This window comes from Caretta caretta, chromosome 10 (genome assembly GCF_965140235.1).
Source record: "Caretta caretta isolate rCarCar2 chromosome 10, rCarCar1.hap1, whole genome shotgun sequence".
Classification (NCBI taxonomy): domain Eukaryota; kingdom Metazoa; phylum Chordata; order Testudines; family Cheloniidae; genus Caretta; species Caretta caretta.
In genome coordinates this window covers 20,313,646-20,331,036 of record NC_134215.1, presented here as the reverse complement: position 1 = coordinate 20,331,036, position 17,391 = coordinate 20,313,646, and the positions used below count along the sequence as shown (strand labels likewise).

At 42.4% G+C, this 17,391-nt stretch overlaps 1 protein-coding gene across 1 annotated transcript in view; it reads right to left on the bottom strand.

Annotated features, from left to right (window-relative positions):
• PDXDC1 (pyridoxal dependent decarboxylase domain containing 1) overlaps positions 1-16,951 on the bottom strand; it is a 55,149-nt gene extending 38,198 nt beyond the window's left edge. Inside the window, exons 1-4 of the mRNA XM_048868274.2 lie at positions 16,554-16,951; positions 5,063-5,136; positions 4,388-4,453; positions 255-338 (exon numbers count right to left, since the gene is read on the bottom strand). Coding sequence (XP_048724231.1) covers positions 255-338; positions 4,388-4,453; positions 5,063-5,136; positions 16,554-16,574 — 245 coding nt within the window. The 5' untranslated portion in view covers positions 16,575-16,951. The remainder of the gene's footprint in view (positions 1-254; positions 339-4,387; positions 4,454-5,062; positions 5,137-16,553) is intronic.
• Between the last annotated feature and the right edge of the window lie 440 nt (positions 16,952-17,391).

Genomic DNA, 17,391 nt, shown 5'->3' with positions numbered 1-17,391 from the left:
ATGGATAGTTAGCAAATATTAGGTTAAAATTATGTATCAGACTACTAAAAAAATTCTTATTAGGTATGTTCCACATTTTACTTTTTCTCCTAGTTCAGTGTATAATGTAACAAAGGTTTAGTTAAAACAGCTTACACTGTTGCAAATTTAAAATTAATAAAAAAAATTAAGTGTACAATTTGTGGCTTCAAAAATTATCACAGCAAATATAATTATCATAATCTTCCAAATAGAACAATGCAAATTAGCATTACCGGTAAGACTGTGATGACTCATCTTCCTCCTCTCCATGCATGAGGTTCTGTACTAATTGGAGAATGCTCACCATATCTTGCCCACTAGGGAAGGAAAAATGGTAAGTAGATGAGCAACTCTAGTGCCTCAGGATACAGATTTTGAAGGCCACTTATAACAGTTTTGCAACAACACACAAGGGTTTTGCTCTGTAGAATGTTGGGATGGTGGGGAAAAGGTGTCAGTGGAGCAGGATCATAACGGGAAGGCTGCTGTATCCAGGAGTCCAGATCCTCTTGACTTATGCATGGGGCATTTCAATAGGCCTAAGGAACTGGCCCACACAGAGGCTCCCTTGAAATCTGAGGATTTGGACTGACAAGCCTAACTAAGGAATCGTTCAGCCCTGGAGTGCAGGATTGTAGGTGAAGACCTTGCCAGTAGATGTCCAAACTCAGAGGATCCAATCACGAGCTCACAAAGTTGAGCACATCTTGCAGTAATATGATTATTTCTAAAATACACTGATTACTTACAAACATCTGTTCTAGTGAACAGAAAGCGTTTCTTGAAACCGTTTCTGGAACTATGCTGCCTTACAACTGCTAGAATCATAGAAGATTAGGGTTGGAAGAGACCTCAGGAGGTCATCTAGTCCAAACCCCTGCTTAAAGCAGGACCAACACCAACTAAATCATGCCAGCCAAGGCTTTGTCAAATCAGTCCTTAAAAACCTCTATGGATGGAGATTCCACAACTTCCCCAGGTAACCCATTCCAGTGCTTCATCACCCTCCTACTGAAATAGTGTTTCCCAATATTCAACCTAGACCTCCCCTACTGCAACTTGAGACCATTACTCCTTGTTCTGTCATCTGCCACCACTGAGAACAGCCAAGCTCCATCCTCTTTGGAACCCACCTTCAGGTAATTGAAGGCTGCTATCAAATCCCCACTCACTCTTCTCTTCTGCAGACTAAATAAGCCCAGTTCCCTCAGCCTTCCCTCAGCCTCGTAAGTCATGTGCCCCAGCCCCCTAATAATTTTTGTTGCCCTCTGCTGGACTCTCTCCAATTTGTCCACATACCTTCTATAGTGGGGGGACCAAAACTGGACGCAGTACTCTAGGTGTGGCCTTATCGGTGCCGAATAGAGGGAAATAATCACTTCCCTCAATCTGCTGGCAATGCTCCAACTAATACAGCCCAATATGCTGTTGCCTTCTTGGCAACAAGGGCAAACTGCTGACTCATATCCAGCTTCTCGTCCACTGTAGTCCCCAGGTCCTTTTCTGCAGAACTGCTGCTTAGCCAGTCGGTCCCCAGTCTGTAGCGGTGCATGGGATTCTTCCTTCCTAAGTGCAGAACTCTGCACTTGTCCTTGTTGAACCTCATCAGATTTCTTTTGGCCCAATCCTTCAATTTGTCTAGGTCACTCTGGACCCTACCCCTACCCTCCATCGTATCTACCTCTCCCCCCAGCTTAGTGTCACCTGAAAACTTGCTGAGGGTACAATTCATCCCATCATCCAGATCATTAATGAAGATGTTGAACAAAACCGGCCCCAGGACCAACCCCTGGGGCACTCCACTTGATACCGGCTGCCAACTAGACATTGAGCCATTGATCACTACCCATTGAGCCCGACAGTCGAGCCAGTTTTCTATCCACCTTATAGTCCATTCATCCAATCCATACTTTTTTAAATTTCCAGCAAGAATACTGTGGGAGACCGTATCAAAAGCTTTGCTAAAGTCAAGATATATCACATTCACCACTTTCCCCATATCCACAAAGCCAGTTATCTCATCATAGAAGGCAATCAGGTTGGCCAGGCATGACTTGCCCTTGGTGAATCCATGTTGGCTGTTCCTGATCACCTTCCTCTCCTCCAAGTGCTTCAAAATGAATTCCTTGAGGACCTGCTCCATGATTTTTCCAGGGACTGCTGTGATGCTGACTGGTCTATAGTTCCCCAGGTTCTCTTTTTTCCCTTTTTTAAATATGGGCACTATATTTGCTTTTTTCCAATCATCCTGGACCTCCCCCAATCACCACGAATTTTCAAAGATAATGGCCAATGGCTCTGCAATCACATCAGCCAACTCCCTCAGCACCCTCAGATGCATTAGATCTGTACCCATGGAATTGTGGATGTCCAGCTTTTCTAAATAGTCCTTAACCTGTTCTTTCACCACTGAGGGCTGCTCACCTATCCCCCCTGCTGTGTTGCCCAATCAGCAGTCTGGGAGCCACCCTTGTCTGTGAAGACCGAGGCAAAAAAAGTGTTGAGTATTTCAGCTTTATCCACATCATCTGCTACTATGTTGCCTTCCCCATTCAGCAAGGGTCCCACAGTTTCCCTGACCTTCTTCTTGTTGCTAACATACCTGTAGAAACCCTTCTTGTTACCCTTCACATCCTTTGCTAGCTGCAATTCCAATTGTGCTTTGGCATTCCTGATGGGGAGGGCTAGCTCACTGGTTTGAGCATTGGCCTGCTAAACCTAAGGTTATGAGTTCAATCCTTGAGGGGGGCCATTTAGGGATCTGGGGCAAAAATTGGGGATTGGTCCAGCTTTGAGTCAGGGGTTAGACTAGATGAGGTCCCTTCAAATTCTGATATTCTATGATTACACCCCTGCATGCTCTAGCAATATTTTTATACTCCTCCCTAGTCATCCATCCAAATTTCCACTTCTTTAAGCTTCCTTTTTGAGTTTAAGCTCACTGAAGATATCACTGTTAAGCCAAGCTGGTCACCTGCCATAGCTGCTATCCTTTCTGCACTTCGGGATGGTTTGTTCCTGTGCCCTCAATAAGGCTTCTTTAAAATACAGCCAGCTCTCCTGGACTCCTTGCCCCCTCATATTAGCCTCCCAGGAGATCCTGCCCATCAGTTCCCTGAGGCAGTCTAAGTCTGCTTTTCTGAAGTCCAGAGTCCGTATTTTACTACTCTCCTTTCTTCCGTTTGTGAGGATCCTGAACTCAACCATCTCATGGTCACTGCTGCCTAGGCTGCCACCCACATCTACTTTCCCTACCAATTCTTCCCTGTTTGTAAGCAGCAGGTCAAGAGGAGCACGGTCCCTAGTTGGTTCCTCCAGCACTTGTATCATGAAGTTGTCCCCAACACTCTTCAAAAACTTCCTGGATTGAAGTGCAAAAATAAAAGCCACCACACACCAACCCAACTTGAAATAGTATCAAATTAAAACCTATATTAATAAAATGAAAAATTATGAAAGTATGAAAGAGGTAACAGTAACACTAATAAAAAGCATTCCCAACTTTTTACAAGTCTGTTCAACTTCATCGATTCATACCAGTTTCATTAACTTCCATGAAAGACAAGGTATTTTTTTAAATGAAAAGTTGTGTGTTCACAATATTTTTCTGCTGTTAAACCCATGTTAAACTAGAATGGAAAATGAACTGCAGTCTTAGTTTGGGTTCATGAATGATCTTGCAGAAGAGAGATTATGACAATGCAAGCCTAAATCTTATTTTTCAGATGCAATAGTCAATTTTATGCACAAATCATAGCATGTAAACTTTCAGGTTGTTATGCTGAGTGATACATAGTTTTCTGTGAAGGCCAACCATATTCCTAAACATGGTGCTTTGTGCCTTTTTTCTGAGAATACCATTCTCAAGTATGAATTTCCTGTCTGAATGTGTCTCAAACTCATTGAATGCAATATTTCAGATTTAAAAGTAAATCTACATAAGAATTATGCTATATGATAAAGACATAAAACTCCATTAAATTATCTTCTCTAAGGCTTTACTACAACTCAAGAAGAGCGCTATGTAGTTTGAAAGCTTGTCTCTTTCACCAACAGAAATTAGTCCAATGTAAGACATTACCTCACCTTATCTCTAATATCCTGGGATCAACACAACTACAACACTGCAAACAAGTAATTCTTCATTAGCTACCAGTGACACAAAATACTTCTCACAAAGGGCAAGCAATTTTTTTGATCCATAAATGAAAGATATCAATCATGGGCAAAGTCAGGAGACCAGATTTTGTGGGTGGACTGGTAAATTTTCACGATAGTATATATTATAAGTTCCTTGCAAAATTATTGCAAACATGTTTTATTTAAGAGTTTGTACACTGAATATGAAGAACACATTGTCACCTACCTCCCTTGGAGTGGTCCAGGAATATCCTTCCTTACATACTTCTTTTCATCTTCTTCCTCAATTTTTCTAATTTAAAAATACAAGAAAAAGAGTTATTTACATTTTAACTTTCTGTTGCATAGCACCAAATTCCCAGTGCAGGTCGATGCTCAAAAATACATTGGCATGTTCACAAGTGACAAAAATTACTGAATACAGTTTGAATAGATCAACAAGACTAACATAAAATGTAATTAAGGATGGCCTTAAACAGCGTTGTTGATCTGACTTTCCTTTGATTAAGAAGAAAAAACTTGAAGACTGTGCTTTGTTAGGTTGGTGAAAACCTTTATCAGCAGGTCGTGTGAGATGAAAGTAAAAGTTACTTGTGGAGCCATGATTCACATGCTAAGAGCAAGTCAAAACCTTTAGAAAATGTGTCCTGGTTGGATTTAGACTGAATGCTACAAAATATGTATTGGATTGGCCCCGCATATATTCATTAATCACAAACACCCTCAGTCAAGAAACATTCTTGATTTGAATATGGCAGAAAGTAAGTACAAATATCTGATAATTATAAGTCCTAGAATTAGTGGAAAAAACCCCCATTCACTTGCTTGAAGACACTGGCATCAATATCTACATGCTTAACATGTATCTGCTATTCTTGCAGCCATTACTCTTTGTAGATACCTTTGATTGTCTTCTAGTATCTTCATGGCCTCATTAAGATTCTTTCCCATTTCTGCTAAGGTAGGGTCAACCATCTATTATTGGGGGGGAGAGGAAAAAAAAAAAAGGTAATCCCAAATGCCACTCTTACTAACTACTCCAACAGTATAATTATTGCTTTTACCACTCAGAACAAGCTCAGATTTAAAGTTACGTAACAAATATGAAGTATTGCATCTTCTCCTCAAAATATACTAAATTAATAAATATTTGTGCATTGAAGTAAAAAATTATACTGGATAGCAACATGGATTTTATTACAGATAGATCCAGAGCAAACCTCTAGATTCAAACCTCTCTTCAACAAGCAAACCAAAACTCATTCCAAACACTCTTAAATTTGCAGGTTGTGTCTTTTGGGGTGGGGAGGAAGGAGTGGAGCAAGAGGAGGCAGTAGAGGGAGGAGGCTAGTTTGAAATCCAGATTGAAAAATTTAGGAAAGTTAATGGTGTTCAAATTAGGCCCACTATATATAGTTTGGATCTGCAAATTCATCTCTGTGGTTGGTACCCTTCAGTCCCAACTCTAGCTATTATTCACAGTCGTTCTGTAGCCCCAGGAACCTCTCACAACTTCTATGAACCTATGTAGGTAAAGTAAAAATAGAAGCCTTTGCAGGATCATATAGTTTACACAAAAATGTCTATATGTAGAATTTATACAATATCCTGTTCAAAAATCCTGATAAGGGATATGCATCAGAAAATTTCTGAAAAATCTGGGATAGAAACTTGAGTGACAAATTCAGCTTAGTTTCAGATACCCAAGCTCTCACCCTCACCAAAAACTAATGATACAACAGTGAGCGGTTCAGAGCAACAGGAAGAAGGAATAGAGGAATCAGAGACACAACACTGGACATATGAACATCATTCCTAGCAGAAGGAAACTTTCCTCCTCTGAAGGCCCCAAATACTAAAAGTTTTGGTAAGTGACCGAAAACCTGACTGTAGTGTTTCACTTCAATTTCAGTTAAAAAAAAAAATATATATATATATACACACACACACACAGAGTATGCAATGTAATCTTATTCATATATTTAGACTGAGAAGTCTACTGAGAGGCCCTTAAACATGCTTAAGCTATCTATTATAGGGGAAGTCAAAAACAAGGGGCTAAACTTTAATATTAATTTTAACAACTGTAAAGAGAAAGGAAGTTTCAATTTAAGGCTGTCACTCTGTCCTTAAGTTCACACTATGGCTCAAAAGCCTGTTGTGCCTCTATACTACACTAATTTTTAAAACAGACTAGCAACCTTAACTCTATTTCCTTGCATTTTTAACATGATGTACCCTTAACCTGATTTATGTAGGAGATTTTCCCTCTTGTTGACAAAGGCTAAGAACTTGTTACACCTTCGTCTGGTCCAACCAATACTAGTAGTATTGCCAGAGTGGTCTCCTCCTCCACCCGTTGTAATTATACTCTTCCTCCTACCAGGACAGGCAAATAGTCTTTAAAAAGCCTGCACTTGTTGCATGAATTAGCCTACAATGGATGTTTGTGAAAGGAATTGTCACAGGGTGGAAAGACGCTTTAAGGATACATGTACCCTGCAACTGTGAGTGAACTTCCCAGCCTAAGCAAACAGACTTGCACTAGCATGCTAAAAATAGCTGTGTGGACGTTAAACCACCAGCAGAGACTTGGGCTAGCCAAACAAGCTCCACCAGTGCTGCAAAGTCCATACAGCTATATTTTAGTGCACCAGCACGAGCCCAACTAGCATAAATCAGTTTATCTGGGCTGCGAGGCTCGCTCCCAGCTGCAATGTAAACATAGCCCAAGTTCCTTATGATTATAGTCCCTATCTGTGACTAGCCAGTTGCCTCCTGTCTGATGAGATAAAAGGCCAACAAGCAGCTCAACTAAGGATGGGATTGGGGAAGCTCTTGCAGGAGACCCTGGGTCAGAAAAAGGTGTTGAAAGGGGGCTTCCCACACCAGCTAGCAGCAGCAGAAGCCCTCTTAGCCAGAGGCCCAAGGACTGGTCAGGTGGCAGGACCTGTTCTGATTGATGCCAAACTGTATTTCTTTTTTAACCATATATGCATCCCTGGGAAAAGGGAAGGAAACACTGATTCTGGTGGAAACTTCACTGAAGCAGCCAGCCAGCCGAATTACTTGAGCTGGGAAATTGAGGCAGAGACAGGTTTTGATGCCACGCTTGGGGAGATCCTGTTATAGGGGCTCTCTCCTTTCCTCTGCAGACCAAACTTATCAACCCCCATCCCCACCTCCCCTAAACAGGCAAAAGCTGCATCATCTAAAAACTGAGACATAGTCCACCTTCACAAAATTGGTCCTGAGCCCAAAGCCTCCACCACTGCAGTAGTTTAGCCTTCAACATTTTTGTCCACCGTTTTTTAACTAGAGATATTAAAAAAAAAAAACAACCAACAACAAACAGCTTGTACTAATCATATTGGAGGGATATACTGATTCTTACTGTTTTGCTACAGTAACTGAGAAACAGTCCTCCCAATGGCTTGTATATGCCTGCTGTCAGCACTAATATTGGCACACTTGGGTGGGGAAAGACAACAGAATGCAGGCATGTTTATTACTGCAAAAGATGGATGGAATATTAATTTGTACGTATTGTATGCCATTTCCATCTCAAGGACTAACTCAGAAAAAATTTGGTTTACAGTTATCTCATTTTAAAGACTACTTTTATGATAATATTTAGAGATGTATTTAACCCATGTAAGTGGAGGGGAGGAGTGATAATGGTGGAGTGGGTAGAAGACTCCACACCTATAAAAATGAAATGAAAGTTCCAAAAATTTTATCATGGAAATAGCAACTGACACATAATGTAGGTTGATATTCGGAGTGTTGATTTGTAGTCAAGTTTTTAAGATAACATTAATGGAAGGGAATATGAGAGTCACCATAGAGAAACAAAAATTGAATCCAGTTATGCTATTTATATTTACTAATAAAATCTCCATGCAGCTCCACTGATGTTTTCATAATATTCTTTGCACCAAATCCAAAAACTTTGCAGTGATCTTGCACACTTAAATAAAATAACCTCCAAATTCATAAGTGAATATTTATGCAGAGTAATTGACTGAAGAATATTATTGATTATAGTAACCTATATATTGGAGTCTTGAAAGCCTGAGTGGCATTCTCAAAACATTAAAAATACCTCGCTGGAAGGAAATAATTTGTGTTAAACAACACTAGAAATCTTTTTCTGGCATTGCATGCAAAATACTTGAACAGATCTGTCCTGAATGGTGACATTTGTGGAATGATCTGTAACAGCCATCCTGATACTGAGCTATAAACAAACAAAACAGCTCACAATTTCTCTGTTGCAATTATGTGTTAAGTAAAAACTTACCAATGTTTACCTTTCCACCCACACACAAACACATTGTCTTTTTTCCCCCTATAGCTATCATATGTGCAAGCCTTTTCCAGTACAACTAGTAGATTATCTAGCCAGTGAAGTCTTATGTTTGCTCCAGCTATTTTTCTGTCATCGTGAAATAAAAAAGTTATTCTAAGTTACATGAGATGTCATAAAATCCAAAAAGCCTTTGATTTTTGAAGTGGACTTCATTGTGAACTAAATCCCTGATTGCTTATTTTGATTGCTAACTGGATAAGAAATATTTATTTTCTGAACTTTTCAAAGTATATTTAACGTACATGATTTTAACAATACAAAACTTAGATTAAAAATTAAAGAAAGTTAGTAAATTATGATTCAGAAAAATCAAGCAGAATTCCATACCAGTGACACTGAAACCACATCCAGTGACGACATTCCTTATCCCCATTCTCCAACATGGGCGAGCGTGTGCTCTAACAGAGAATAGGACTGGAAGTAAGCCCAGCATGGGCTCTTTTCTTTAGTCTGATCTACAGGCTTCATCCAAAGCCCACTGAAGTCAGTCTCTTTCCACTAATTTCATGTATGACCTTGCGCAAGACACTTCCATTTCTCAGTTTCCCCATCTAGAAAATGGGTATAATAATATTTATCTCACAGGGATCTTAATTACTGTTTGTAAAGTGCTTCAGGGGTCTCTGATGGAAGGGAAAGTTATCCTATAGAATCAAAATGGAACCAGACTGCTGGCGGGTAAAACTAAAAAGGTTGTAGATAATTTTTTAAACTAAGGGCTCGCAGAAGTGTTGACAGGTGCGGAGGAGCACACGGTTTGAGCGCAGCCATCCCTCAGGGATCAATTTATTAAAGGGGGAACTCTATATCCTTGTGAAGGAGTTAGGAAAGAAGTTGATAAAAAGTACAGGTAGGAGCTAGTAATGAACAGCCAAATGTAAAAGAGTCCCATATAACTATAACATGAACGCACATTGACAAAATGTATAAGTGTTTATATACGAATGCTAGAAGTCTATAGTGCCTGGCATTAAATGAGGATATTTACATAATAGGCATCCCAGAAGCTTGGTGAAATGAGGATAAATGGGATGTGGTAATACCAGAGAACAAAATACACAGGAATGAACAGAGTAGACCATTGCTCAATGTGCAGTGGCAGTCAACGAAGCTAACAGAATGCTAGGAACCAACAGGAAAGGGATAGACAATAAGACAGTAAATATCGTAATGCCACTATAGAAATCAATGGTAAGTCCACATCTTCAATATGCATACAGTTCTGTTTGAGCCATCTCAAAAAAGATATAGTAGAATTGGAAAAGGTGCAGAGAAGGGCAACAAAAACGGTTAGGGGTAGTGAACAGCTTCCATACGAGGAGAGATTAAAAAAAGACTGGGACTATTCAGCTTGGAAAAGAGACAGCTACGGAGGGTTATGATAGATGTCTATAAAATCATGACTGATGTGGCCAAAGCGAACAGGGAAGTGTTATTTACTCTTCCACATAACCCAAGAAATAGGAGTCACCCAATAAAATGGTTTTAAACCTGTTGCCTACTAAACAACAGCCTGTGGAACTTGTTGCCAGGAGATGTTGTGAATGCCAGAAATATAACAGGGTTAAAAAAAAATTAGTTAAGTTCACGGAGGATAGGTCAATCAATAGCTACTAGCCAAGATGATCAGGAACACAACACCATGCTCTGGATGTCCCTAACCCTCCGACTGCCAGAAGCTGGGACTGGACAACAGGGGGTGGATCACTTGATCGCCTGTTCTGTTCATTCCCTCTGAAGCCCCTGGCACTGATCACTGTTGGAAAACAGTATACTGGGCAAGATGGACCAGTATGGCTGTTCCTGTCACAAAAATATGGAGTGCACATAGACATAGATGCTGATCTCATTCTGTCTCATCATGGCTATTAGGGGGAACTCAGAATGAGATTCCCCTTTCAGATCACACTACCTGAAAATCCTATTATTTTCAGCCCAAATTCCTTACCCTTGAATCAGAGGCACTTTACTCTGATCATACTAGGTCTCTGCCCCTCTAGTTGTTTGGGTTATAACAAACAGCACTGAAGCTTGAAAGCGTACAACTCATCAACTACCATTTCTCTCATCAGGGATTTGAACAGTTTGGAACCTCCCTCCTCCAGTCCACCAAAATGCAGAAAATTCATAGCCTATTTCGCCTTTTATCATTTGTTTCCTTCAAATCATAATCATCCCATTCTCTGCTTCAATAATCCAATTTTTGTTTATGTCTACATTTCCAGCAAAGACATCCTGCTTTGGCCTTCCTTTAAGGCTTTGCACTGTGTCCAGCTGTATAGCTAGTGCCTCAGACCCTTGGCAACAGCTGAAGTGTGAGAGATCTTATTTTCTGATTGGGATGAGACTGAAGCTTCGTGAAAAACACTCTCTCATTTTTGTTCACTTTTTTCATTTTACATTCCTAGTACAGTTTTAGACAGGCATCCGAAGTTCACCTTCAACAACTCATAAAAACATCTCTATTCATAAAGGAATAGTTTGTAAGAACAAGTTGTAGTGTTGTAAATGCTTCCAAAAAAACCCCATTCATCATAATTAGAGACACATGCAGTGTATTTGTATTTATTTTAATTAAATAATGTTATTTTCTCTTCAGAAATGCCTTGTTGGCGAATTGTTGCTCTCCGTTTTATCATCAATGATAAATGATGCTTTGTTCATAACATTGATCTGTTTCCCAGCTAAAGTCATATGATCCTGAAGGTTTATTCACAAGACCAGTGGTTCTCTAACTTTTGTACTGGTGACCCATTTCACATAGTAAGCCTCTGAGTGTGACCCCCCCCATAAATTAAAAACAATTTTGTATATATTTAACACCATTATAAATGCTGGAGGCAAAGCGGGGTTTAGGATGGAAGCTGACAGCTCGCGACATCCCATGTAATAACCTCACAACCCCCTGAGTGGTCCCAACCCCCAGTTGAGAACCCCTGCACTAGACCAAGTCAAGTTTGCCACCAAAGCAGGTACATGAAAAATAGCTTGCAGGGAAGGAGGGGGCGGGGGGAGACATCCAATCTAATATACCCCACAATTAGAGCTCATTCAGACCATTTTTTGCTTTCACTTATATGTGTATTTTGGTTTTTTTGGTCCCTATCATTTTCCTACCCACAGGTCTGTGATCACAAGTTTTCAGCAAAAGTTACCAGGATATTGTAGTGATAACAGCAACAACACATGAGTCAAAAGTCACAGGATGGACATGGAACCAAAATACATTTTCCATGTTTAGGGAAACAACGAGCAATTCTAAACACAGACATTGCCATATATTTACAGACTACTGAGCCACCTACTCTGAAGCTACAAAGGAAGGCGAAAATCCCACAAAAGGCACCTGGCCACTTGTGTACCAGTCATAACTGAAGTTTTAGCAAGGTGAATTTTGAGGAAAGTGTTGGAAAAATCAAGGTACAAGTGGAAAAAAAAAGTTACAAATTTGTGTTAGACTATTTTTAAACCCACTGCAGGTTTCCAAGTTTAACCTCAACTTCTTGTGACATTCCTAACAGCAAATCTTTCAGGAAATGTGTCATATGATAGAGCAAGAGAATCCCCCACAGTTTTCTTGGGAATTAAAGCTCACCCCAAAAGTCCATTTGTCTGGTTCTGTATGCTGTGCCTGAGGCTCTGCTCTGCATTAACCTCACATGCAGCACCAGGGTACAATTTCTGCAGTTCTTAAAGTTTGTTCATCTGGCCTCTGAGGTTCATTTGTGTTTGTACAGTGCCCTGAACAAACAAGACCTGGGCCTATAAGCACTACAGTATTATATATGTGAGTGATGGTCAAATAATGGAATACTTTCTGGTGAAAATTTACAGTAAAAATGTGATTTTTTCATCAAAAAATTTTGAAGTTTTTAAAATCTGCTCTAATATGTTTTTAACAACTATTTACCATTACATCTAAAGAAAGCACATACAACTTGTTCATCCACCATTTTCTGACTTCTCTACCTATCTGGCCATTGGGAAGTTTTCCAAGATGGGCAGCAAGTTTTAAGTCTGGAAAAGCAAGATTTTATCACGTAAAAGAGTGCAGGGCTTTCACCATGCAAAAAACCCAAGGTATGCAAAATAAGGAGGAGTCTGGAGTATGACTCTCCATAGCTATCTAATTTTTTTACATATATAATGGAAAGATTTCAGAAGGGTTTGGGAATAGTCTTGTGCTGATAATTAAGCAAAAGCTTAATTCTTTATAGGATCTGAGCATTACTCTCCTAAGCCTCATCTATTCTGAAAAAAAACCAAACCAAAAACCACATTGTGTTAACACATTATTAAACATGATTTTGACCATAATGTGGATACAGATGTTATGTTTAAAAATGAACTAGCTGGTCCTGGTTAATCTTAGGGTCCTCCATAAGGAGTTAACTACAATGTAACACTTTTTCTCACATGGTGCTTTCTCTCAGTAGAGACAAGTCCTAAGGTTAAAAACAAATACAGAAGAAACTCTAATCATCTCCTTATAGCAGCTTTAACATTTAACCCCAAAACTATGCTTTTTATGGTTCTACTGTGGTAGCATAATAAAATAAGGTAAAGAGAAGTCTTCCATTAGTTTGGCAGTAGTGTAGGATACTGACTTTACAAGATGTGAAGAAAACTCCTCTCATAATGTGTCACATTCTTTAAATAACTGCATAGTTTACTATGCAGTCAACTAGCCTTAGGCAGAAAGTACATGGCATTATGAACTAGTAACTGTAATTAAACCTCACTTAAGCAGTTTGAATCTTTTAGGATCAACTGTCGTAATTTTTGTTGGCACTTTGGAATAAATACATTGAGCTCTCCAGGCCTACCACATACCCTTCACAATATTACTCTCCTCAACAGATTTTAAAATCTAGTCAAAAATTGTGGGAAATGAACACTTAGCAAACACCAAGCAAAAAAGATATGTTTTGGCTTTCACTACCTTACTCACCTAGCTGATACCGAAACAAGCTATAAAACTGAAGTATCAAAGTTACAGTGTTGTGTATACAGTATACATTATGTATCAGTAGAAAAACTGCCTACACTTTTCTTAATCACATATAAAATATATAATATTCTTAATAAAGATATGCAAAAACTGGTGATAAAAATCAATGAATGATATGAAGACATCTGGTTAAACATGTAATACAATTACCCTCTTGTGACTTGCAGAACAGGTCTCTTGCTACCATTCAAGCACCTGCTATATTTCAGTGGTGTTTCATGCTGCCAAGAGTATTACTCTGTACTAGCTGTGGTATTACTCTGTACCAGCAGTGGTTTTAAAACTTTTTCTGGTGACGCAGTTGAGGAAAATTGTTGATGCCTGTGAGCCAACGGAACTGGGGATGCAGGGTTTGGGGTGGGCTCAGGGCTAGGGCAGAGGGTTGGGGTGAGGGCTGTGAGGTGGAGCCAGGAATGAGGGGTTCAGGGTGTGGGAGGAGGCTCTGGGCTAGGGTAGTGGGGCTGGAGTGCGGGAGGGGGTCAGGGCTCTGGGCTGGGGCAGCAGGGCTGAGCCTGGGAGGATGGTTTGGCATGAGGAGGGGGCTCCGGGTTGGGAGCGGCCCAGGGCTGTGGCAGGGGTTTGGGGTGCAGGAAGGGGCTCCACGTTTGGGGGGGGGGCTCAGGGCTGGGGCAGGGGATTGGGGCGCGGTGTTACCTCAGGTGGCTCCCTGTCAGCAGCACAGCAGCCGTGCAGAGGCAGGCTTCCTACCTGTCCTGGCACCGCAGACTGCGCTACACCCCAGAAGCAGCCAGTAGCAGGTCCGGTTCCTAGGCAGAGGCACGCAAGCGGCTCCGCGCATCTCTTGCCTGCAGGCACCACCCCCCACAGCTTGGGGCGGGGGCAGCACGCAGAGCCCTGTGGCCCCCCAACCTAGGAGCCGGACCTGACCCAGTCCCTTCCATTCCAGAACTGCGTCACGACCTACGGTTTGAAAACCACTGGTCGAGAGCTGGGGTTCTCAACCTTTTTCTTTCTGAGCCCACCTTCCCCAACATGCTATAAAAACCTCCATGGCCTACCTATGCCACAACTGTTTTTCTGCATATCCAGTAGATTAAAAGCCAGGGCTGGCATTAGGGGGTAGCAAACAGAGCAACTGCCAGTGGCCCCACACCACAGGGGCTCCGTAAAGCTAAGTTTGGCTTCAGCCCCATGTGGGTTGGGCTTTGGCTTTCTGCCCTGAGCCCCAATGAGTCTAATGCTGGCTCTACTCTCTATAGTTTATTTTGGTGAACCCCCTGAAACCTCCCCGCCGCCCCCCCCGGACTCCTGGTTGAGAACCACTGCTTTAGGGACTCACTTAGAGACTGTGACAGAGGGCACAGGATTTTCTAACAGTAACTTGTGGGCCTTACAGGGTTCACACTTATGTGTTCAGTGTGTAGGAGAGCAGAACAGGAAGCATGAAAAGGAAAAAAACCATCACATCAAGTCCACAAGGGGAAAGGGATTAACTAACATTCCCGCCACTATCCTGTTCTTCAAGACCAACATTCTCAGGAAATAAGCTCCACCTCTTTTTAAGTGCACACACAATATATTCCCAAGGGGGAAGAACACTGAAAGGTCTCTCAAAATATAAGCAGATTCACAAGTGTTTTGAGTGCTAAGAAGCATGGCTGGAAACTGTTTTTTGTTTTGTCTGTGACTCAATGCTTCATGACATGAACTGACTGCTCATACCAAAGTTGTTTGCAATGGCACTGGACTCAGGGTCTTAGAGAGAGAAGTGCTGTTTGGGGTTTCTTACATCATCTCCAGGTAGGTTTCCTGATATTTTCCATTGGTTTGTGGGAGTATGTGATGATTTCTTGTTTTTGGTGGTCCCTTCTAGCGCAGTGGCTCTCAACCAGGAGTATGCGTACCTATGGAGGTATGCAGAGGTCTTCCAGGGGGTACATCAACTCATCTAGATATTTGCCTAGTTTTACAACAGGCTACATAAAAACCATTAGTAAAGCCAATACAAACTAAAACTTCATACAGACAAGTATGACTTGTTTATACTGCTCTATGTACTATACACTGAAATGTAAATACATTTATATTTGAATTGATTTATTTTATAATTATATGGTAAAACTGAGAGAGTAAACAATTTTTAGTAATAGTTGGCTGTGACATTTTTGTATTTTTATGTCTGATTTTGTAAGCAAGTAGTTTTAAAATGAGGTTAAACTTGGGGTACACAAGACAAATCAGATTCCTGAAAGGGGTACAGTAGTATGGAAAGGTTGAGAGCCACTGTTCTAGAGTATGCTTGAACCAATGTCAATCACCCTTTCTCCATTGAGAAGGGCTAGGTAGCTCTGGGACACCATAAAGGGCCCTGTTTCATCAGATCATCTGATACCCAGAACAGAACAACAAAACACTGAACGACAGTCACCAAATTAATCCCCTCTTCTTCAAACGTACATTGTTGAGGGGAGAATGAAAGATGAGCCCTGGCTTCTTGCTTGTAAATACATTATTTAATTTATATTTAGTGACTGGGAAGGGGGGGGGGGGGAGAAGAATCCTGCAGACCCTGGCTCTGAAAGCTCCACAGCTTCTCAGCCAAGGCGGGGATGTTTTTCTGTGGCTTGCAAGATAATCCTCTAAAACGGTAGGACTCCCCCCTTACCTACCAGGCACTTTCACTACTCATTGAGTGCCTTTTAGCAGGGCTGTATATCTCCCCACCCGGGGCGGGGGCAAGCCTTTCACTAGCAAAACACTGCCCCCACCCCCGCCCCCTTTGTATCAGGCCGGTCCCTCCTCCTCCCGTATGTCAGCTGGCCCCCGGTCTCCCTTCCCACCCTTGTGTCAGCCCGGGTCCCCACCCCCACCTGCCTCGGTTTCCCCCCAGTCTCTCTCCCCCCCCTTGTATCAGGCCGCCCCCCCGCAACCTCCCGCCCCGACTCAGGCACCCCTGTGCCCCTTTACACTCGACACACCCTCAACGCTTCCCCCCGGGTCCGTCGGCGCCCCCAGCCATGCCCAAAGCCCCCTCCCGCACCCACAGACCTTCTCCAGGGAGCTCTCCATGGCCAGGCGAGTTCTTGGGTACGACTCCTCCCCTCCGGGCACTTCCGCCTTCTCGGCTGGCCAGCCAGCTCCACGCTGGCAGCGCTGACGAGACCAGCTGAGGGAAAAGGGAGGGAACGCGCACGCCGAGGGGACTAAGGGGACAGGACCTTCCAAGCCGCCGTAGTCGGCTGTGACAGCAGTGGGATGTATCAATCTGGGAGAATACAGGAGTGGGACAACAGGCAGGCCAGGCAGTTGCGCTTCAACGGACCCGGAAACAAGGTGCGATGACAGCAGGCTGAATGCGGGAAGAACTGACCCCCGTCTTCAACACCAAGAGTAACCCCTTCACTTCTGCTGGTCTCCCCCCTCTTTTTAGACAATGGAACATTCCAGAGGCGAGGGGCACCGAAGAGAGGGTGTCTGAGCATGCGCAGTTCTTCTGCAGTGCACCGTGCCCAGGAACAGGCGGGTAGCTGGGGAGATCCTATTGGGATCAGGGAAGTGGGCGGGCGAAGCCCACTAAAAACTCCATAGCGCCCCGTGGCGCTGCCGGTTCGAATCTAGCCCCGGCAGGGAGGGTGATAGTGGCAGTGCGACTAACGGGGCGAAGGGCTGCAGGGATTCTCGTGAGTCCCTCCAAGACTGAGGGGCGGCTGCTGGTCGGGAGACAGGTCCTTGTATGGCCACGGCGCCCAGCCCACGGTGAGCCTGCACGGAAGCTGTTGCTACTGGGAGGTGTGTGTGTGCCATGAATTTATCTGTGCACAAGCTGTCATCACCGCAGTGGGCACTGATCTGCACCATCGTTGCTATTCCCGGAGTATGCCAGGAT